Source organism: Pyricularia pennisetigena (assembly GCF_004337985.1).
Source record: "Pyricularia pennisetigena strain Br36 chromosome Unknown Pyricularia_pennisetigena_Br36_Scf_15, whole genome shotgun sequence".
NCBI classification, from domain to species: Eukaryota; Fungi; Ascomycota; class Sordariomycetes; order Magnaporthales; family Pyriculariaceae; genus Pyricularia; species Pyricularia pennisetigena.
Window position 1 is genome coordinate 231,409 of NW_021940927.1, and position 22,109 is coordinate 253,517.

A 22,109-nucleotide genomic window follows, 5' to 3' on the forward strand; every position below is an offset into this window, starting at 1 on the left:
GAGGATAATTCTTTTACCCTTCACGATCTGAAGAATAGCTGCCAAGGTGCATGTTCCCCAATGGAGGACCGATTTGACTCTTGTGCACAGGACTCATCGACAGGGATGGAAGACGGACTGGGCCATTGGATTGTCGGACGGGTTTGGGCTGATGGTCGGAAGCGTCTCGGGTTGGGAAAGCCTGGGGAAAAAGAGAATCCCTTAGACCAACGAGGATTTTCCCGTCAACCTCGAGAGCGCTTGATCGATGCGAGATGACCTCCAGGAACTGTATCGTCTTATCGAAAAGGTACTTAAGCTCACCAGGGTTGATAAAATGTGAGAGGTGCTGGTTCCTGTGGACCGCGGCAAGGGTAATCAGGTTGCCCCATTGACTAAAATGCATCAAAGAACAAATGTCAGCGTGGGAAAAGGAGAAGAAAAAATACAAGTCCCCAAAACTTACGCCTGAGCAGTACCAAAGATGTTGGTGACAATATACCGCCTTTCAGCAAGATTGTGAAAGGCCTTGGTACTATGAACAAGCGCATTGATGCCCCTCTCTGCTATTTCCAAAACAGTTTCGTTCTTGGGATCGAGGAGCTCATTCAAGGGATCGGTCATGTCGAGCCCTTCCTGCATCTGATAATCTCGCATCAGTATAGATTTGATGACGGGCCGGCAAATAATGTTCCTGGCACCCCAATACTTGGCTCGCAGTCTAGCGTCGAGGATGTTGTCGGCCGGAGTCTGGGGATCATGGCCATGAAACTTTGGCCACCAAAGATTTTCACTCTCTGTCAGATTCGAGTGTAGAACTTCCACCAATTTGATCAGAGTGTGTCTCTCTCTTTCAGACTTGGGCCCATATAGCAATGTGTGCGCCTTGTTGAGTGTCTTCCGTAGCCATATCTGCGCCTGATAGCCATAGGCGACACGCTTGTCGATCCCACATTCGATCATGTGTCCCAAATTAGGGGTTGGCATGCGCTGCTCGTACTTGCTGATGCCCGACTGCTGTAGGTTCAACTCGGCAATAATGTCGCTACAAATTTGGTCAGTACTGGCAAAAGAAAAAAAGAAAGAGAAACCACATACCATTCAAGTTGCATACATGTCCAGTAAATGAGATAATACCGGGTGTCTTTGATGTCTTGTGTTTGGCTGTTTGCAGCAGTGAGACGGGAGAAGTGGCTTGATAAAAGCAGGTCAGCGACCAAATCCAGCCAATTCCTGGAGGAGAGGGGAAGGGAAGGACTCACCCCCTAAGAAGATGCTGGGTCTTGATACAGGCATCATGGATATGCCAGTAACTCTCCATAACCCTACCCAGTTGGCCGTAGTAAAGACCAGCCAAAATACTGGCGTACACGTGCCATACCGACGTCCCTGCCATTTGATTGCCCATAATGTCGGTGGCATTGGCTAGGTATTGCAGGCCCGGAATCACATCTATGTTTCTCTTCATAGGCTCTGATGTAGAACCAGAAAAAGAGACTCGCCTGCCGCCTGTCGGGTGCCAAACCACCGAAGGCGGCGTCCCCTGGACTGGGGATGGTGGTACACCATTCCTAGAGGCCGAGGAACCTTGAGAGGGGTAGGGTTGAGAGCTGGAGGAACCCTGACCTTGCATCTCGCCATGCGTTGGAACGATATCGGGGATACGTTCCTTGTGTAAGCAGATCTCGCCCAGGGCAAGAATACAGAGAACTACAGCAGTATGGATGTCGCGAGACAACGTGGGACGTTTTTGATGCACGACCTTGGGTCCCGAGCCGTCGTCTGTGTCTTCTCGTTTTCGCTTCTCACCCACAACTTCGTGCTTTGCGGTAAACCATGCGACTGGTGCAGACCTGGCAGATTTGGTAACGCAAACGGTGGAAAGGCTTCCGAGGAATTTTTTGATCAAGGCGTCCAGATCCTGGGGCAAGATGATGGGATGCATGTTCTGCATATTCTCCTTGTAGCTGTCCACAAGCTTCCACACATGATCATGATTGAATCTCAGGCAAGACACGGTCTCCGTAGTATCCACATAGCCCCAATCATTGTATGGAGGCGATGGTGCTACGTCTTTGGAATACGCGGACGGAAGAAGTCCAAAGTCGTTGGGCACCTCGCTGCCACTTTTGCTCCCTTCCCCTCGGCCATATAAATGTAGCAGACCCCTGTTCTCCTCGATGGAGAGTGGGTAGGTCTTTGGGTATTTAATCCCATGCTCCACCAAAAGGTGCCCAACGAGCTTTTGGATGGGCGGCCACATGAGCAAATTGCCGGTTCCTGTCGTGTGGTTTTCTGGAATCGCAGGTTTCTCGGCAGGTACCGGGGATCCAGGTGGGATATCAGATCTATCGTCGTCGAGAGTAAAAGCCGCGATTGGTTCCTCAACATCCCAGCTTGCCCTTGGTTCCGTTTTCACAGACAAAGGCGTAGGTTGCGCAGCGCCGGGTCGGATAGCAGCGACTATAGTCCTCATCTCTTCCTCAAGATATGCAAGACGAGTACCAAGACGCGAATCGACCCCTGAAATCGACGATTTTATATCGGCAAAGCTCGTACTCATGTTGGCCACCGTCTCGAGAAGCTCTGTCTGAACCTTTTCCTGTCTAGAGGAGGGTCAAGTTAGCCCTGTGATTGTGCAAACAAAAAAAACGGTGATAAATATTCAGCTCGTACTGCTTAACCATTGGCTCTTTGTAGTTGCAAGTTTCGTTTTTCTCTTTGCAGTTCTTGCATGGTTTCTGCTCATCACACCTGGCCCTGCGATCTCGGCATTGCTCACAAGCCTATGAGCCACCACTTGTTAGTCACTTATTTGGCGAGATGGGCATTCAAACCGAAAAAACATACCACGGACGCGCGCTGATGCCTGAGACGTTGCCCGCTAGCCGCTATAGACGAGCTCTCATTGAGGCTGCATTGCTTGACCGTGTACGGTGTTGAATATATGTTGTGAGTCGAAAGTTGCTCATCCGGCAACTGAATATGGGCGTTCTGTGTTAGGAGAGGAGACGGGTAGCTCTGCTTGCATGACACGAGTCCGGGTGGGCCGTTATCGAAGCTGGCCTGCCTCTGGCCGTCCAGGTATCGTGGCTGTTGTGGTTGGAAACTGGGACGATGCGGAGTCGCTCCAGGATGCGCCGGTGACTGAGGAGGTGAAAACCGAGTGCCTGGTGAAAGATAGCAGGCCATCTCACAAGGGTGGTTGTTATTTGAACTTTTGAGGAGCATAGCTGGGGATTCGAGACCTTGTGGCTGTCGAGACCATTCCGAGACGGAGATCGATATCGTAAAGCTCTATATTGCAGTGGACGAGTACGTTGTGCGGAAACAATGGCAACGCAGAGTCTCAAGAATTCAAGAATGGGGTGTGCAAGGTATGTCGCTTTGGGAACGATACAATCAGTTACCCAAGGTGATATTGGGCAGTCGAACTATCAGTTGCCAAACAGGGATGGTTGCTCTACCCTGGCGCAGCCATCGTTGTACGGCCGCTAGGCAGATTGATATATATTCGGCTATGGGAGAGATGCATGCTTTACGATTGGCGTTTTAACCATTTCCAGAAGCAATGCAACCTGGGCTTATGAAGGTGCATTCCCAACACGGCGCAACCAACAGAGCTCACGAAATTGTTTAAAGTCTCGAACTTGGTCCTCGCGGGGTGTGTGGAGACAAGTTAGTACCTATCTGGCTGAAATCCGAGGATCACACTGACAGGGGCTGCCTAGGTCCCTGGTTTGACAGGCTTTTGAAGTGCTTCCTTATACCTGTGTTCGGCAATATGCTGGTAATCGGGATATCTTTGGCGCAGTTGCCCATGAGGTTAACCACGTTGTCCAAAACGAGGTGGCCAACAATGTAGGACCAGCACCTGAACTCACCTAATCGTGTTCCAAAGACCAATTACCAGAGTGTGGTCAGGGTGAGTAAATCAAAAAGACAGAGCGCATCACTGTTGCAGGAAATAGGAGACATGTTAACCGTAGCAAGCATGAAAAACATCTACGAAAAATTACCGATTCGCCCTGGCCTTCTCGCCCGTTTTCAGTTACCTCAAACAACTAGATCGCCGACCCACTTACCCCGAGACCTATTCATGACCAGTGCAACTCAACAGCCAGAATGCAACAATGATAATATATTGTACGACATATGAAAATATTCCGATTAATGATATAGTACTTTTAGTACGCTTGGACCGAGAGCGCAACCCTACACCCGGGCTAACTAGCTAACCAAAGATTACTTTTTATTTGTGATTTCTTCCTATGCTCGTGTCCACATTGAGACGGGAAGATGAAAAAGTAGATTTGGTTACTTTTATATTGTGTTGTTATCTCGACGAGTACCGCCATCCGCCTCGCGTGACATCATCCATGGGACTCTCCTAGGGTTTCCTTGCTCATCGCAATGAGCTACAACGGTCATATTAGCTCACATATACCGGCGAAATACATGAATGTCCACTCAAGCAAGAAGAAGTTAGTTAGGCAACTTACAGCAGATTTGGTCGTTCCTGGTGTAGTAGAGTATCTCTGGCCGACATCGAATGTGCGACTGAAGAGTATTTCTATACCGGCCACACCACTCGGCAACAATGGTCCTCCTGTGACCGCAGCTGTACTCCATCTATAAGGGGGTATGGTTGGTCGGTTGCGGTTTCCCGGGTGGAGATATTGCCTAGAGGCGAAAGAAAGTTGATAAACGGGCGAATAAATATCCAACTTACATATTGGTAGATGCACATGATAGCCAAGATGTGCCGTCAAACGGAAAGGAAGGATACAACCAAGAGGCTTGAGATTCGGTCGCTTCAGGACAAAGGTTGCCTCAAGTTGAGTAACTATTGAATAACAAAGAACAGAAAACTCTCCTAAGGGGCGATGGTTGATAGATATGCGCTATACTGTACAGTGATATATATCTTCGGCGAAGGACAAGATGAAGAATGAGGAGTGAGGGTATTCTGTGGAGCTGGTTTTCTGGGGATATATACCCATGCTGACCCAAATGTGCTTATAATACGAGCGGGGAGAGGGTAATATTGGTCTGAAATATTTACCGGGACCCCTACAAACGATCGAGCTGCATGCATTTGAAAAGGATGATGGTTCTCCTTTCATAGCCTTGTTCCTAGCCAACAACTGTTTTGAAAGCGCTAGTGTTTTCCGCCTTTAGTCTTCTCCTCCAGCAGCGGTGCGCGCAGGGGTTTGTGGATGGTGTTGCAAAAGGTAGAGACAGAAGGGGGGTGTGGTGGGTGGATATACAGTGGAGAAGCTAGAAAAAGCCTAGATCTATATTAGCCCTGGCTAAAAGGTTCAACAGCTGCGTATAGAGCTGATCAATGTTGCCAAGGTTTTGCAGCTCAATGAAACGATGCTGTGCATATATGAATCGATTAATAGCCAGCGCCTTTCACTGGACAACGTGATAGGAATAATGAAGCTGTGCGATGCAAACAGCAGCTAGCCCCACCGGCAATCACCACGACGGTTTCAAAGGATTTCGCGAGACGAAGTCTATCTCTCCTGACAACAATATCCGGATCCGGTTCAGGGCGGCAGCCAAGGTCTCATCTTCCTTACCGTTTAGGTAGAGAATTGTGGGAAAGATGACGGCTTGTCAGCCCGGAAACTGCAGTTCAATTCAAACCTGGTGTGGTCACATCGCTTTTGTTGGACAGGATCATAAACCGGGGCAGCGCACCCCTGTACTTGATAAGAAACCGCTATGCTTTGGTTGGGTGATACATGGGTCGGGGCCAGCCCATCGAGCTGCCCCATACCCACTCCCCATTTGTAAGGGTTGGCTAGTCACGGTCCAATGTGTTGCTGGCCAACTTTGGATCCTAATCGCAGCCTCGCAGGTTCACAATGTACACACCCCTCCTGCTACAGCATGACCGACATACTGCCCAGACGACAGGTTCATGACTACTTTCAATATACCCCTGCGAGCTGCCAGTTGATATGTACATTTATTGGGGTAAATTCATTATGGCACAAGCTATTCATGTATGTGCCATTTTTGCTATTGGTGATAAGGCCAAATTTGCTCCCTGGCTCTGACAGCATATAAAAGTCCGTTGTACAGAATGGGCCTAACGAAGATACGCTGTCTTTTCCCGTCCTTCTATTTTTACATTTGGCTCTCCACCATACAACCTAGTCGCATCGGACTCTTCATATGCTCAAAATTAACGTCTCGCCGCCCAGCCGGGTTTTTCATGCAGGATGAGTTTCGATAGACGGTTTCTTTGGGTTGGATGCAAACATTTTGGTAAACAAGACATGGCCCTTGAGAGCAACCGTGGGATTGCATGAGGCCGCTCACCATGATGTCTTTGACTTTCCCTGATGGGATGCATATTTCTACGATTGGACCTTCAAAAATGCCCAGAGGCAATGCTGAGTGAAGTACTCCTGGATTGCCGACGTGTGACTGGCTGCGGATCGTGTTGGCCAGGGGTTGGCAGCCATTACATTAGTAGTAAGCATAAGAAGCTGGGCAGGATCCCGGTCATAGAATCCCCGGATTTCACAGCACGGATATGGACTAGCGCTGGTGTACCTGAGCTTGGGTCAGGCAGGATCCACTCGGGAGACGAGCTCGTACGTATAAGGACTAGCGCTGGCGTGTCCAAGCTTGGGTCAGGCAGGATCCACTCGGGAGANCAGGTGGGATATCAGATCTATCGTCGTCGAGAGTAAAAGCCGCGATTGGTTCCTCAACATCCCAGCTTGCCCTTGGTTCCGTTTTCACAGACAAAGGCGTAGGTTGCGCAGCGCCGGGTCGGATAGCAGCGACTATAGTCCTCATCTCTTCCTCAAGATATGCAAGACGAGTACCAAGACGCGAATCGACCCCTGAAATCGACGATTTTATATCGGCAAAGCTCGTACTCATGTTGGCCACCGTCTCGAGAAGCTCTGTCTGAACCTTTTCCTGTCTAGAGGAGGGTCAAGTTAGCCCTGTGATTGTGCAAACAAAAAAAACGGTGATAAATATTCAGCTCGTACTGCTTAACCATTGGCTCTTTGTAGTTGCAAGTTTCGTTTTTCTCTTTGCAGTTCTTGCATGGTTTCTGCTCATCACACCTGGCCCTGCGATCTCGGCATTGCTCACAAGCCTATGAGCCACCACTTGTTAGTCACTTATTTGGCGAGATGGGCATTCAAACCGGAAAAACATACCACGGACGCGCGCTGATGCCTGAGACGTTGCCCGCTAGCCGCTATAGACGAGCTCTCATTGAGGCTGCATTGCTTGACCGTGTACGGTGTTGAATATATGTTGTGAGTCGAAAGTTGCTCATCCGGCAACTGAATATGGGCGTTCTGTGTTAGGAGAGGAGACGGGTAGCTCTGCTTGCGTAACACGAGTCCGGGTTGGCCGTTATCGAAGCTGGCCTGCCTCTGGCCGTCCAGGTATCGTGGCTGTTGTGGTTGGAAACTGAGACGATGCGGAGTCACTCCAGGATGCGCCGGTGACTGAGGTGAAAACCGAGTGCCTGGTGAAGGATAGCAGGCCATCTCACGAGGATGGTTGTTTGAACTTTTGAGGAGCATAGCTGGGGATTCGATACCTTGTGGCTGTCGAGACCATTCCGAGACGGAGATCGATATCGTAAAGCTCTGTATTGCAGTGGAGTACGTTGTGTGGAAACAATGGCAACGCAGAGTCTCAAGAATTCAAGAATGGGGTGTGCAAGGTATGTCGCTTTGGGAACGATACCAGTTATACAGTGATATTCGGCAGTCAAACCATCAGTTGCCAAACAGGGGATGGTTGGTCGACCCCTGGCGCAACCATCGTCGTATGGCCGCTAGCCAGATTGATATATATCTATGGGAGAGATGCATATTTTACGATTGGCGTTTGAACCATGTCCAAAAGCAATGCAACCTGGGCTTGTGAAGGAGCATTCCCAACACGGCACAATCCACCAAGTTCGCGAAATTGCTGAAAGACTCGAACCTGGTCCTCGCGGGGTGTGTGGAGATGACTGAGTACCTATCTGGCTGAAATCCGGGGATAATACTGACAGGGGCTGCCCAGCTCCTGGTCCGACGGGCTTTTGAGTACTTCCTTGTACCTGTGTCCAGCTGTGGATCGATGAAAGGGTACGCAAGCTTGGTAACGACATGGGCTTATCCGCGTTCCCCTGTAGAACCTGTGCTAACTGCCACGATGCGGTACGTGGTGATTGTGAAACGCGTAAACACCGGTTTTACGCGCACTGTTGGCTCGCGTTGTGGCGTTGGCTACTCAAACAACGCCTGCCTTACAATCGATTCCTCTTCTCCTTTGTTTATCCCCAGGGTAGGGCTAGGGTCTTTTTGTGATCGGCAACATGCTGGTAATTGGGATATCTTTGACGCAGTTGCCCATGACGTTAACCACATTATCCCAAATGAGATGGTCAGCGATGAGGGGCAGCACCTCACCCGGTGTCACTGCTCGCCTGTACAGCGACATACCGGATTGCGCCGTATTATGCAACAAATCAATCGCATATCAACACCAGAGTGCGGCCAGGGTGGGCAAGTCAAATATAAAGGTGCACCACTGTTGTTGTTGCAGGGAATCATCGAGGGAACGATGGGGTTGCATAGGTGTTGCCTTCAATTGCAAAAAAGATGTCTTAAGAGATCCACTGCCAGCATGACGTAAGAGTCATAGCCCCGCACTTCGGTCGCTGGCTTGAAAGACCATTTCCCCAGCAAAATTTCCCCAGCCACCTAACTAGTATAGTCGGAGTCGAAGTCAGGAGACGGCGCGTTATGCTCTTTGCAAACTTTGACATGTCTGATTTGCCATCGTTGTCTTCTCGTTTCCGCTTCTCGCTCACAATTAATTCCATGGTTTGCGGAGGTATGGGTCAATTCGGCAATCATGGGAGAGCTGTTCAGGAGCTATTGAGTCGAGGCCTCCAGGTCGTGTCTCTATACAGAAAGTTGTTCGCCCAGTGTAGGGGGTACGGATTGCGTTCGGCACGCTTGGAGTGGGTTGCTCGTTGATGTGACTGCACCGTCGAGTCGGGCTCTTCCGTCACTCGCTGCCGAGGACCTGCTTCCCTGTCAACAAAGGAATTTATCCAGCGTGGCTAAAAAAATATGATCTAGGCGCTTATCTACTAGTTTGTTGCAGGACGTTCTTTTTTCTAACCAAGCATGGCGCCCCGGGGGGTTCAAACTTTGTTTCTTATTACGTTAGCTGATGGATTCGATGCCCATTTTTAGCGCTGATTAAGAGCCCACCCACCTACTCAGGACGCTGACCGATACCCAGTCAAATCGACAATTGAGCGTGTCCAGAATTGCATCTGTAGTCCTACCTTCTCGCTGTCGTGTCATACTCTGTATGTACGGTCCGATAGATAATCCGTGATTTGACTAAGCTCCCAGTGTAATGCCCAGTTTGCATAAGCAGTAGTCTGACAAAGCAAGCTTCCCTTAATTTGGCCTAGTGCGACAGGTACTCCACTTGCCATGCATCTTTTTATTGATGCCTAGGGCGCCTAGGCCCTCGAAATCTTTCCCAGTCGTGTCACCTTGCTGACTTCCTTGATCTTCCACAACGAGTAAAACCACCCACCATTGCTCATCAACAAGCAAGATTAACGTCCCGTACCCACTATCGAACCCCGACACTACCTTTTCCTCAATGCACTACAGAGATGCTATTCGTCTCCTCATCTCTCGCCGCAAACCTCTGCAAGCGAAACATGATGCCAGCTTTTCACCCCGCCAAATGCGGGAAGGGCGGCCGAATAATGCGGGAATGGAACGGTTCCTGCAAGTACTACAGCTCGATGTGCGTACGACGAACTCGACTTCTAGAGTTGAGTTGCCTAACATCCGTTCACTTCTTTGTAGAAACGCTTTGATTTCATACACGTAACCGGGACGAAAGGCAAGGGTAGCACCTGTGCCTGGACCGACGCTTTGCTAAGGTCGCATTTCCGGTCAAATGGCATTCCAGGAAAAGTCGGACTGTTCACGTCGCCGCACCTTACAAGCGAGCGAGAACGTATTCGAACTGACTTCGTGCCAGTTTCCGAAGCAATTTTTGCTGAGCGGTTCTTTCATGTATGGAACACGCTACTCCAAGACGCGAACGGGGATGAGGAGAAGATGCCCAGATATTTTCAACTGCTCACACTCCTCTCGGTGGACATTTTTAACCATACCGGGACCAAAGTCGGCATTTACGAAGTTAACATCGGCGGCCGGTGGGATTCGACCAACTGCTGGGACGACACGGTTGTCTGCGGCTTTAATACTATCGGGCTCGACCATACCCCCAAGCTTGGCCGCACAATCCCAGAGATTGCCCGGAACAAGGCGGGCATTATGAAGCCCGGCTGCCTGGCATTTTCCGTCCCTCAAACACCTGAGGTGCGCGAGCAGCTGGAAGAAGAATCGAATCTGGTCGGCTGCCCACTTGTCTTTACCAACGACCGTCCCTCTCGTGTTCCTGATACGGACAGGCCGGAGCTCCTTCTGGAGCCGGTGCGCAACAACTTTGCCCTAGCAATTGAACTAGCCGACGCATACCTAAAGTCTTGTTTGAACAGCCAGCTTTCAGACGAAGACATTATCGGTGCCGTCCACATTTACGACTGGCCAGGTCGCTTCCAGATGGTCGAAGATCCTGGAACCAGAACACGGTTTTATCTTGATTCCCCTGCCAACTCTCTGAGTATACCTGTGTCGCTTGATTGGTTTATAACCCAGGTGCAACACCACGCGTCCGTCGCCCTACCCACCCCTTCTAAACCTCGACAGCCTACTAGGATCTTGATCTTCGGTCATGACTCCACACATCGTGACGCTTCTACGGTCGCGCGAGCAATTGCTAGCCACTGTTATGAACTTAAGTTTGCCTTCGATAAGATTATCCTTACCAGCCATAAGCATCCAGTTAACGGCTTAGTGCTTTTTGGGAAGCAGCGTGCTAGCGAGACGATGGGCGTGTGGGAGGAGATGTATGGATCTCCTGTTGTCTCTTTCGCCGAATCTGTTGAAGATGCTCTGGAAAGCTGCAGCCCCATCAACGATTTGGGCTCACATGTGCTAATTGCTGGACATACCGATTTGGTATCGTCGGCCTTGCCGGTACTAATGACGGGGGTCAAGTTAAAGCTAAACAAACTCACCAGTCATGATGGGACCTCGGGAGGAAGTGGAGCACGGCTATGATGTCACGAGCATCTATCTTGTAACTCGTGGAAGAAAAGCAGTCAGTCTGAACTTTCGCTGTCAACCTTATGTATTAAAGAAGATTTACAACAAATAAATTACATTATGTACTTGAGAATCTAGTCCCGGGTTAACTTCCAAACTTAATCCATCCACGCCCCACTCCTTTTAGCTAGCGGAAATGTTCTGATCGAGTATCGGTGCCATCCTTGGTCGTCCGCATTCCTGGGCATAGTCTCCTAGTACGTCCAGCCAAATGGATCCATGACCAACAAATTGGTAATGTCGGCCATGCTCCAGAAAGAGTTTACCCGACTCTGTGGCGAGACTGTGTGCCTTGGTATCCCCCAGACGAAAATAAATCTCGCTCTGGGCGTACAAGACAACCATCCGCGCAGATTTATGATTACGTAACCACTGATCAGCGACGTTAGCTGCCTCTTCCCAGTAGGACAGTGCCGCAACCCACTCTGACCGCATCAAATTTATCATGCCAAGTCCTGAAAGTACAGCGAAAAGTGAGTGATTAGCTGACATGTTTGAACAGGGCAAGTCGCGAAAGCTCGAGAAAATTGACTCTGCCGCCGAGAGAGAGCGAGAGTTGACCGTCATATTTTTATGTTTCTCCCACAATGCTTCCATGAGGTAAGCATTTGCAATTGCCAAGAGATGTCGCTTCCCGCCGGAGGAGAACGGATTAAGTCGAAGAGACAAATATTCGGAAACCAGGAAGTTGGTGGCCTGGGAGACAAATCCTAGCTCGCACTGGATTTCGCTCCAAGCTGAAGAGATCCTAAGACTGCTGGGATGAGCCTTGTTAAACAAACCAAAGAGACGTTCGCCAGCCTCTTTGAATTTACCCTCGTGGCGTAGGCTTGTCGCTAGAAGCAGCTCGGATTCGACAAATATGTATTTTTCCAACGTCGAGGTCCCTGTGAAAGAACGGAATCTAGAGAGGGCTTCTTCGACCGACTGGTGTCCCTTGCAATTAAAAAGGCGTGCCCTGGCCTCTGACAGTAGGGCCTTGCCGAAAATGGCGTTCCCATACGCACACCGGATATCCAGGCTCTTGATACCAGCGTCCAGACCCACAGAAGAGTATTCCTTGTATGTCGACCTCGATAGAGAGACTTGCCGAAGACCTATTTCCACGGCAAGCTGGTTGTTCTCAAGAGAGGTTGCAACCTGAGATGCGATCCTCGTTAAAAAAATCTTCCATGCGGAATCGCGGAACAAGGACGCAGCCCGGCAAACTCGAACGAGACGTTCTGGGTGCTCGGTGGTGGTGCCTTCAAAAAAATAGCAGAGAACCCGGTTGAGGCAGGGTGTCATGGCGCGAACGATCTGGGTAAAGCTGGATATCACTAGTTAGTCAAGAAGTTGATTGAATGTGGTTGCTTCCATGGCGTCGACTTGCTTCCCCAGCTTACTTTATAGGCTCCATGTAATGATCTGTTGGGAACACACGAAGGACAGTGTCGATAGCTCGGCGTCTCCATTCGGCCTTGTTAGGTGTATGCGCTTCCACGGACTTAAAGACGATAGGGTTCACCAGATACATTGTCTGGCCTTCCACTGCTGATGAAACGCAGGTTTTCTGCTCTAGAAACTTCAGGTTCAACTTGACCTCTTGTGGTGTAGGTGTTTCCTCAACCAAAGATTCTAGTTCGCCGTTGCTGCCCCACTGCTTGCCAATCCCAGTGAAGAGGATTTCGGGAGCCCAGCCTCCAACGAAAACGAGCAACCGCAATATGTCTTGAAGTTCAGGTTGCAGACTTTCGAACTCTCGCAATTGCTCCTGATAAACATCCCAAACAGAGCCAATGTAGTGAAGTTTGGGAATATTGGCGTCGCTAGGATTGTGATTGGTGGGACTCGGTATGTCCTGCGCCCGGTATGGTGGAGCAGAAGACTGATACGGTGTATCATCATGGCAAAGCCTCGAGACATCGATCCGGTGATACGTTGATACAGCCCGTGGCTCAAAGCATTTGGTCAATGTGAGCGCTAGCCCTGGCTGCGAGATTGGGGAAGCAAGTATTGCCTGCTGACCGATGGGAGGAATAGGGATGGTTGATCGGGCTGCCAAAGGGTATGAGAATGTTGAAACGGGCTCAACTATTGCGGTGGGATGACCTATTGGGTAGTTCTTACCTAAAGAAGTCTCACATGGTGAGAGACTGCCATCTGCCTCAGCTCTACCTGTCCCTGAATCGAAGCTTGTCTGTTTTCGTTTCAAAGAACGGGGGCCCGTCTCCGTGTCATCTGACTGCTTTTGCTTTAGTGTGCACTGATGAACTGTAGGGTGAACCTCATTTTCTGTGGTCGTGGATGCTAGTCCGGCTGCGTAAGGAGACGGATGCATGTGGCTACCAAATTCTGGTATATGAATAAGTATCGCTTTGATTTTGTTTGATCTCTTTGATTCTTTTTTCAAAAAGAAAAATCAAAAAAGAGATAAAGAAGTGGGCAGAATGAGTACATACCGTGGTAAAAGGAGTGACTACAAAATGAACAGCCATCCAATTGTAGCCGTTTGTAGCAGGACCAAAAAAAATCAAATTTCAAATCCTCAGGTTTGCCTTGGATTACAGGTACTTCCGCACCAATTCTGTTGAGTATATGTGGCGGAATAGGACCTTTCGCAAATTCTTTCGCTTCTCTTTCGCCACAAGACTGAGCTAGCCTTAGAAACTGCATGAAATGGAGATTTTTAAGGCTCTTCTCGCAGTATCTTAAATTCGCCCAAATATGGACATTGATGATGGCTTCGCGGTACTGTTTGCCGAGCTTCCTTATTGCCTTTGCTAACGCCACATTCCTAGCCGCGTCCTGCAACTGCACTTCCGACTCGTCCACAAGCTTGTCATGTTGCATATTGTTATTGACCACAGGAAAGACCAAAAAAGATGATATCGCAGAGAGTGGAAAAAAGCTGCGTGGGGCTGCAGATATTTTCAAGAGGTGCGTAGGGCTGCAGATATTTTGAAAAGGAGCGTGGAGTTGCAGATATTTGGAAAAGGAGCGTGGGGCTGCAGATATTTTGAAAAGGAGCGTGGGGCTGCAGATATTTTGAAAAGGAGCGTGGGGCTGCAGATATTTTGAAAAGGAGCGTGGGGCTGTAGATATTTGGAAAAGGAGCGTGGGGCTGCAGATATTTTGAAAAGGAGCGTGGGGCTGCAGATATTTTGAAAAGGTGCGTAGGGCTGTAGAGATTTCTAGAGAGTGAAATCGCCACCCCTCTATTCCGCAATCATTACTGTTAAGTTATCACCCCTGTGTTCCGGCCACCCCCGCATTCCGGGTGGGTGTACATTGGGGAACCTGCGAGAGGCTACGGTTAGTTGAATCCACCTTATCAACAAATTTGGCCCAACAGCAAGCAGATCACACGGTTACTAGCCAAGACTTGAAAGTTGGAAGCCCAAATATGGGGTGTTAGGTCGACAAATCTATCTTTGTGCGATATGTTAGTGAGTTAATCAACTACTGATTGAACCCAGTGCGTTGCCCCGGTTTGTACAATCATCCTACCCCACGCAACCAAAGTGATGTGATCACACCGGGTTTGATAAACTGAGTTGCAGTTTCCGAGCTACTCGGATGTGGTATGCCTGGCAAGGCGGCATCTTTCCCACCATGCTACGATGCGTCGATATCCTTGGCACCCATCCCACCATGGTCGCATTCCGCGACCCAAATAGTCAAGATCCAACCTTGGCTGCCGCCGTGCACCGGATTGATGTCCGCAGTGGCAGACTTCGTGTTTCTCTGAGTCTAAAACTTTCAAGCTGACATAGTAGAGGCTGGGGATCGCTGCCGGAACGCCATCTGCATCGCGTAGCTTTATTATCCGATCACGTCGTCTCGCGGAAGACGCTGACGAAGTCACCTCCAGCTCTGAGAGAATATAACTAATAATATGGTGCGTATAATATGCCGTAAGTAGGACTCCTTCAGTAAGGCATTCCAAAACCCGTCGCGGGCGCCCACGGGGGCCCATGGGCCAAAAAATACCGTAACTCACGGGCCCCCGTCTTATTTGCACGTTGTGGGGCATGTATCTTAACATTGACTTTAGCTCAATAAATACAAACTCCACAGTGAAAGAAACCGCGGGCTCGTGGGCTGTTGGCCCACGGGCTTTTCAAGTAAGGTTTCGGGCCCCCATGGGCGGGTTTTGGAATGCCTTAGCTCCTTGCTAACAGTACTCTGCAGATGGGGCGCTCGTTGGTACAAGCATGCCATAGTATTGTATCATTCATCAAAATCTCCTCATCTTTACTATCTTGTATCATTATGCCCTTGCTACACAAACCGTACAGATTGTGGACAAGCCTGGGTTCACATCTAGACCGAAAGGAACGGAAGAGGTAAGCTTCACTTTCTTGTGTCTTGCTCGCGCGAGGGCATCCATGGAACGGACCTTGGGTTTAGCTGCTCATGGCAATGGGCTATAGAGTTAAGATTAGCTCAAATGACTCGCACATACTAGTGGTTGTTGCAAACGCAAAGGTCTACTAAAGCAAGCAGGCGTTAGTCAGGCAACTTACAGCAGATTTGATCGTTCTTGGTGTAGTATGGTATCTCTGGCCGACATCGAATGTGCGACTGAAGCTTGTTTCTATACCGGTCACACCACTCCGCAGCAATGGTCCTCCTATGACCGCAGCTGTAGTCCATCTATAGGGGGTAATTTTGGTCAGTTGTGGTTTCCCGGATGGAAACATTGCTTGGAGGCGAAGAAAGTAGATAAACGGGCGAAAATCCATCCAACATACATATTGGTAGGTGCACATGATAGCCAAGATGTGCCGTCAAATGGAAAGGAAGAATTACAACCAAAAGGCATGCGATTCGGTCGCTTCAGGACAAAGGTTGCCTCAAGATGACTAAGTTGAATAACGAAGAAACTCTCATAAGGGCGGCAGGTCGATAGATATGCGCTATACTGTACAGTAATATGTATCTTCAGCGACAAGATGCAGAATGGAAAGGGATGGTGTTTTCTGAGGCTGGTTTTCTTGGGATATATACCCACGTTGACCCAAATGAGCTCATAAGAGGGCAGGGAGAGTGTAATATAGAGTTGAAATATTTACTGGGACCCCTACAAACGATCGAACTGCATGCATTTGGAAAGGATGGTGGTTCTCCTTTCATAGCCTTGTTCCTAGCCTACAGTTGTTTGGAAAGCGCTAGTGTCTTCCGCCTTTAGTCTTCACCTCCAGCAGCGGTGCAAGCAGGGTTCGTAGATGAGGGCGTGCAAAAGTGGAGACGTAAGGGTGTAGTGGGTGGATATTTCATGTACCTGACAGTGGAGAAGCTAGAACAAGCCTAGATCTCGTCACTAGCCCTGGCTAAAAGGTTCAACAGCTGCGTATAGAACGGATCAATGTTGCCAATATTTGGCAGCTCCGATGAGCATACGATGCTGTGAATATATGCATTGATTGTTGAGATTTTGTTCTGCCCATCAACGGCTGGCACTGGCCTGAGGCGCTCCCAATACATAGTAACTACTGGCCTACTGAGCTTCGATGTCTGGTCCCCGCAAACGCCTGCGAGTCGCAAAATTCGCGCATGTAGAAGCAAAGCAGATGAAAACACCGCCTTGCATCGACATCTCTTGTATGATGCGAGCGGACTTTTGGTAGGTCTGGCTCATTTTCTGAAAGTTGTCATCAGCAGAGCTTATCTGATGTGCTAGCCTGGCGAAGATCGCGATATCCACTCTTTTTGCACCCAAAGAATACCAAGCAAGGACAACCACGAGACAAATGAACAATTTCCACAAAGTCACCGTCCGTTCAAGTCTTTGCAGGGATTCCGTATAGAGCCATCCGTCCTCCATGGCTTTGGGCGCCAAACGCTCACTGTAGAAACATCAGTTAGCTTGAAGTTCAGATGCCGAAAAGCAGAATGCTTACACACTGTCGTCCCTTGAAGACTTGAGCCTTTGTGCATCTTCTGAGATTGGACCAAAAAGGCAAAACGTGCCCAATGCCAAAGCCCCGGTCAACACGATCGAGGAAAAGGCTGCTAGGTATAGCGGAAAGCCTGCTTGACTGAGGACCTTGACGAGGGTGATGAAGGTCGATTCAACTTTCAGCATGGTTTTTCCGATAGTAGCAAGTGAGTCGGATTTGCGGATCAGTCGTCTCACTGAGCGGTCGTTCGTTCTTCTCTGGGTGCGGCACCCCGCAAGGGTCTCCCCTTTCCCCGATCCTATATATGCTGTATTTGGCGTACCTCGTTAAAAACGGTGCGGAGTGGCGATTGGCATACGCAGACGACGTGCTCACATGGAAATCGTCACGCTCGTTGGAGGAGAACGTACGTTGGCTGGAAAATAAACTCCGGGATATGCACGAAATTGCGGCGGAAGAGAAGATCCATTTCGCAGCGGAAAAGACAGAGGTGATTCACATCACTAAGAAAAGACACGGTCGCAACCCGGAAATCCGGATTAATGGTAGAACGGTTACCCCGGTCCAACTGCCGGGCGGCCGACGCGGACAAAGCGCCTCCGGGGCCGAGCGGTACCCGGGCATGCGTTGGCTTGGTTTTTGGTTCAGCCGGCGGCTGGACGGGCGCCGCCACGTGGCCGAAAGGGCTGCCAAAGCAATGGCGGTCGCTGCCCACCTCAAAGGCTTTGGGGCAGTAAGATACGGACCGCCTGCGGCTGCACTTCGCAAGGCAGCGGTGGCATGCGTGGGTTCCTCGGCCACCTACGCAGCCGAGGCATGGTACAACCCAGCGCACAAGCAAAGAGGACTCCTCAAAGCACTGAACAAACCGCTGGTCTTAGCGGCACGGGCAATCCTCCCGGCGTATAAAACCACCCCCTCGTCCACTGTCCTCAGGGACGCAGGACTACCCTCGGCCCGCGTCGCGCTGGCCCACACCCGCCTGAAATACGGCGCCCGACTGAGGCTCGCGGACAAGGGGCACCCCCTTGTCAGCCGCCTGCGTGAAACACCTCGTGCCCGCAACCCAGGCCAGCCGGCCACGACCCTGCAAACGGCTGCACAACTCCTCCCGCGGATCCGGAGATTAGAGTTGCGCGCACCTCGCAATGCCCCGGATTCTCGCACTGACCCCACCGGAGGAGTCCCAAAAGAGGAAGCGGCGCGCCGCTTTATCGAATGGCTGGACATGGTATCACCTGACGATATCGTGGTATATACGGATGGTTCGGAAAAACACGAAAATAACTGCGTCCAAATAGGGTACGGATGGGCCGTTTTTAGGGCGGGCCTGGAATTTGCTGCAGGCTCCGCATCTATTACGCCGGAAAGCCACGTTTTCGACGCCGAGGCGATTGGCGCCCTAAGAGGGCTACAGGCGGCAGCCAGGGCCCAGCCAGGCGCCCGGATCTGGATTTGTGTGGACAGCACCTCGGTTATTTGGGGTCTTAGAGGCGACGCGCCGCGTTCGTCCCAATGGGCCTTTTTGGAATTCCATAACCTTGTCGATTTACTTCGAAAACAAGGCACCGAGGTTCGGGTCCGCTGGTGCCCTGGGCACCAGGGAATCCCGGGAAACGACCGGGCTGACGAGCTGGCCAAGGCCGGCTCCGCCGGACCGCCGGACCCAGACCCGAGGGCTCAGCAAACCACGTATAGCGGTGCCGGCACGGTCCTCAGAGCCATTCTTTCGAATACAGAAAAGGACTGGTGGCGTAAAGAACTCTGTGAACGGTCCCCCGAATATAGGGAATGGAAACTCCAATACACACCGAGAAAGGAGCCCGAGGAACTGCGTTTGCCAAGACCCCTACTGGGCCATTATTTGGCCATGAGGACCGGCCACGGCGATTTCAAAGCCTACCATGACCGTTTCAACCACCAGGATGCAAAAACCTCGTGTGCCTGGTGCTGGAAGCGGACCTCCCCTGAACACCCGGTGCACTGCCGCTATTCGCGGGCGGTGTGGAGAAACTGGCCGTGGCCTGATGACGACCGGCCGGTCGGGCCGCCAAACCGCGCCCAACGCCGCAAATTCTTCCAGATAAGCTTCGGGCAACCGAAAAGCTTTGAGGCGTTTTCGATAGCCACCAACTACTTCAGCGCCCGCCCCAGAGCGGCCCGCCAGCGCCCCGCGCGTCACGAACGCACTTTACGCCTAGGGACACCGATCGTAAGCGACTCGAACTCAGACGAGGAATAGACTTATTGCCTTTTCACCCATACTCCACGGCACAAGCCGTCAGACGAACCCTCCGTGCACCTTAGGCACGGGGTCGCGTCAGTGAACTATCCCCCTAAGCAGGACCGGGCCCGAACCCGGTCAGGCACGATCCGCCTCTGCCCTCCTTGTTTTCCCCCTGTGTAAATAAAGAAGATAGAACGCGCGCCGAGATACCCCTCGGGAGGTTGCTAACGGCCGGCTAACAAGCCGGGCCGAGCCCGGCGTTAAATAATACTACTACTACTACTACTACTACTACTTTCGTTCTTCTCAGCGCTTCGTCTGTGACGGCATTCAGAATGGGCTTCATGAAGCTCCATAAACGTTCCTGAAGGAGGTCCAGGGGGAAGGAAATGGCAGCAAGTAAATTGTTCTCCAAGTGCAGGAGAAACAGGATGGGATTACAGCCAACGCACATCAACAATAAAAGTGCATAGGGAATCCATCGATAATTCCACCGGGCATCCTTAGCGCGATGATTGCCGAGCAAGTGAGTTTTTTCAGTTGCGAACATTTTGCGGCAACATAAAACAAACCGTGTGTGGCGACTACGATAGGCAAGCTGTATCTCTGGCTCAATAATACCCAGCCCATCAATTATATTCTCTCGGAACTGTGGGTGGCTTGGGCAGCGTCTTCCACTGGACGACGTGATAGGATAATGAAGCTGTGCGATGCAGATAGCAGATAGCCCCACCAGCAACCACCATAATGGCTTGAGAGTTCTAGATTTCGCAACACGAAGTCTGCCCCTCATGATAACAATGTCTGCATCCGGCCAGGGCGGCAGCCAAGGTCTGATCTTCCTTACCATTTGGGTTATGAAATACGGCCAGAGATATTCAGGCAGCACAGCATTTTTGGAAACTTGCCATGCATATCACATCCGAGTAGCATGGACGTTGCAGCTCAATTCATCAAACCCGGTGTGGTCACATCCCTTTTGTTCGGCAGGATTGCACCCCTGTACTTGATAAGAAACCGCTATGCTTTCGTGGGGTAGTAACGTGGGTCGGGACTTTGTTGTTCTGACGTTTCGCGAGCTGCTTTTGGGTTGCCCCACCCCCACTCGCCAAACCCAAGAGTTGGCCAGTATGGGTGCCCACTTTCCGTTACATATTCCCGTTCAGCAGAAACAGTCGTCGTAAAAGGACTGATCCTACACAAAAGAATCAGTTTCGGTCTTCCAGATTTTTAACAAAAGCCAAGCCAATGCAAGGAAATTAAAGTGGCGAAGAAGCGAGGATATGGCGGTCCTTTTGCTAAAAACGGATGTTTTCCTGATAGGCCTCTTGTTCTGTTGGATGTAACGAAAAGTACCACAGTCAAAGTTCAATAAGCTTCTTGGTGCTAAGTTTGTGACTGCTATACTTTTAAAGCAGATGGGACGTTCAAAGCTGCAAGCGATCAATTAACCAAAACATCCAGTGTATTCCGTTATATCTAGCATAATGATCGGAAATTTAGTTGCGTAATCCCTCAAAACTTTTACAATTCCCAGAGATGGTCTCTTTTCTGGCATCGGGACATTAGGCTGCGAATCTTGTCAGACCAATTGAACATAACGGGAATAGGACCTTCGTCCATCGGTTTGGATGCTATACCCAGAAAAACTAATATTCAAACCCTAACCGACTAAAAAACGAAGTGACGGAGCTCGTTTCCCCTTTCTACCATATATATAACTGCCCATTCAATAGCTAAAGAAAACTTTCAGCCAAAATGTCGTTTGTCGTACTCGTCAAATAGCGCCTGGTACTTCTCCCGGGTGGCTTCATCCCCTGTCCAGATGTCCACCGCCACAGCAGTATCGTTTTTGCCATAGCCGACGACAGGAACTACCTCGGCGACGTATACAGCCACCTGACCGCCATTGTGGGCTTTCTTGTCGATGAACTTGGCTTCGTCATTGGCAACCACCGCGGTGTAGTACGGGTGAGCGAGCATGTCCAAGAGGACCGAGGCATTTGGATATATGAACGAGGCAATGCCGTCGAAGGAGGTCAACTCATTTGAGGCCGGATCATCCTCGCCCGCGTTCTGTGGAAGGATCTGCCCGAATGCCTGGATCTGGGAGTAGCCAGTGATGCCAAATTTAAGAGCCAGAGGGGCGACTGTTGTTTGTGGGATTTTTTAGGTCCAATGAGTTAGACCAAACAACACGCAAAAGAATTTACAATATCTGCAAGCTGTTAACAGCCGGATGGTTAACTGACCAATGGGCGCATGAACTTCAAACCAATGTCTTAAAAAGTCATCACGTCGCATACAGGGCTTCCTTTTGATGTAGCTTAGCATCTGCATGGAGTTGCTGGCCACAGATGGAGTGACATTAGGGACGACCATATGAGCCGCTAAAGCTGCGGGGATGAGTACAGCGGCGTATGCGGCCAACACCGTGACCTGGGTATGCATAACGGATGTGCCCGATGGCAATATAACTGATGAAAGTCGTGCAAGATGGAAAGGAGCGGGTTAAGCAGGTGGCGAATAAGGTTGTTGTTGGTTAATCAAAAACCGGGGAGCTCGCCTTTTATGGTTGCACACGACCCTTTGCGATCCACGTAAACAGGGGGTTTGGTTCGCTGTCAATCCATACAATGGCCGAGGTATCCCGATTACCCGAGATTGCTCGCTCAGCCTACGGGTCATTAGCTAGGATCTACTGTAGTTAACAGGGATTGATAGCCCGGCAAGAATTAAATTGAATCCGGTCGCATACGGTGGTCA

At 50.3% G+C, this 22,109-nt stretch overlaps 3 protein-coding genes across 3 annotated transcripts; 1 reads left to right on the plus strand and 2 right to left on the minus strand.

Annotated features, from left to right (window-relative positions):
- Positions 1 to 13: 13 nt before the first annotated feature.
- PpBr36_11255 (uncharacterized protein) lies at positions 14 to 7,794 on the minus strand (the record flags this gene model as incomplete). Its single annotated transcript, XM_029898357.1, has 11 exons — positions 14 to 374; positions 446 to 1,024; positions 1,117 to 1,173; positions 1,242 to 2,585; positions 2,656 to 2,765; positions 2,830 to 3,276; positions 3,415 to 3,473; positions 6,648 to 6,931; positions 7,002 to 7,111; positions 7,176 to 7,472; positions 7,747 to 7,794. The coding sequence occupies 11 exons, from the start codon at positions 7,792 to 7,794 to the stop codon at positions 14 to 16; spliced, it is 3,696 nt and encodes a 1,231-aa protein (XP_029743403.1).
- A 935-nt stretch (positions 7,795 to 8,729) lies between these two features.
- PpBr36_11256 (uncharacterized protein) lies at positions 8,730 to 11,186 on the plus strand (the record flags this gene model as incomplete). Its single annotated transcript, XM_029898358.1, has 3 exons — positions 8,730 to 8,986; positions 9,660 to 9,798; positions 9,861 to 11,186. The coding sequence occupies exons 1-3, from the start codon at positions 8,766 to 8,768 to the stop codon at positions 11,184 to 11,186; spliced, it is 1,686 nt and encodes a 561-aa protein (XP_029743406.1). The 5' UTR covers positions 8,730 to 8,765.
- A 168-nt stretch (positions 11,187 to 11,354) lies between these two features.
- Positions 11,355 to 14,063, minus strand: PpBr36_11257 (uncharacterized protein; the record flags this gene model as incomplete). Its single annotated transcript, XM_029898359.1, has 4 exons — positions 11,355 to 12,540; positions 12,617 to 13,268; positions 13,341 to 13,484; positions 13,793 to 14,063. The coding sequence occupies 4 exons, from the start codon at positions 14,061 to 14,063 to the stop codon at positions 11,355 to 11,357; spliced, it is 2,253 nt and encodes a 750-aa protein (XP_029743405.1).
- Between the last annotated feature and the right edge of the window lie 8,046 nt (positions 14,064 to 22,109).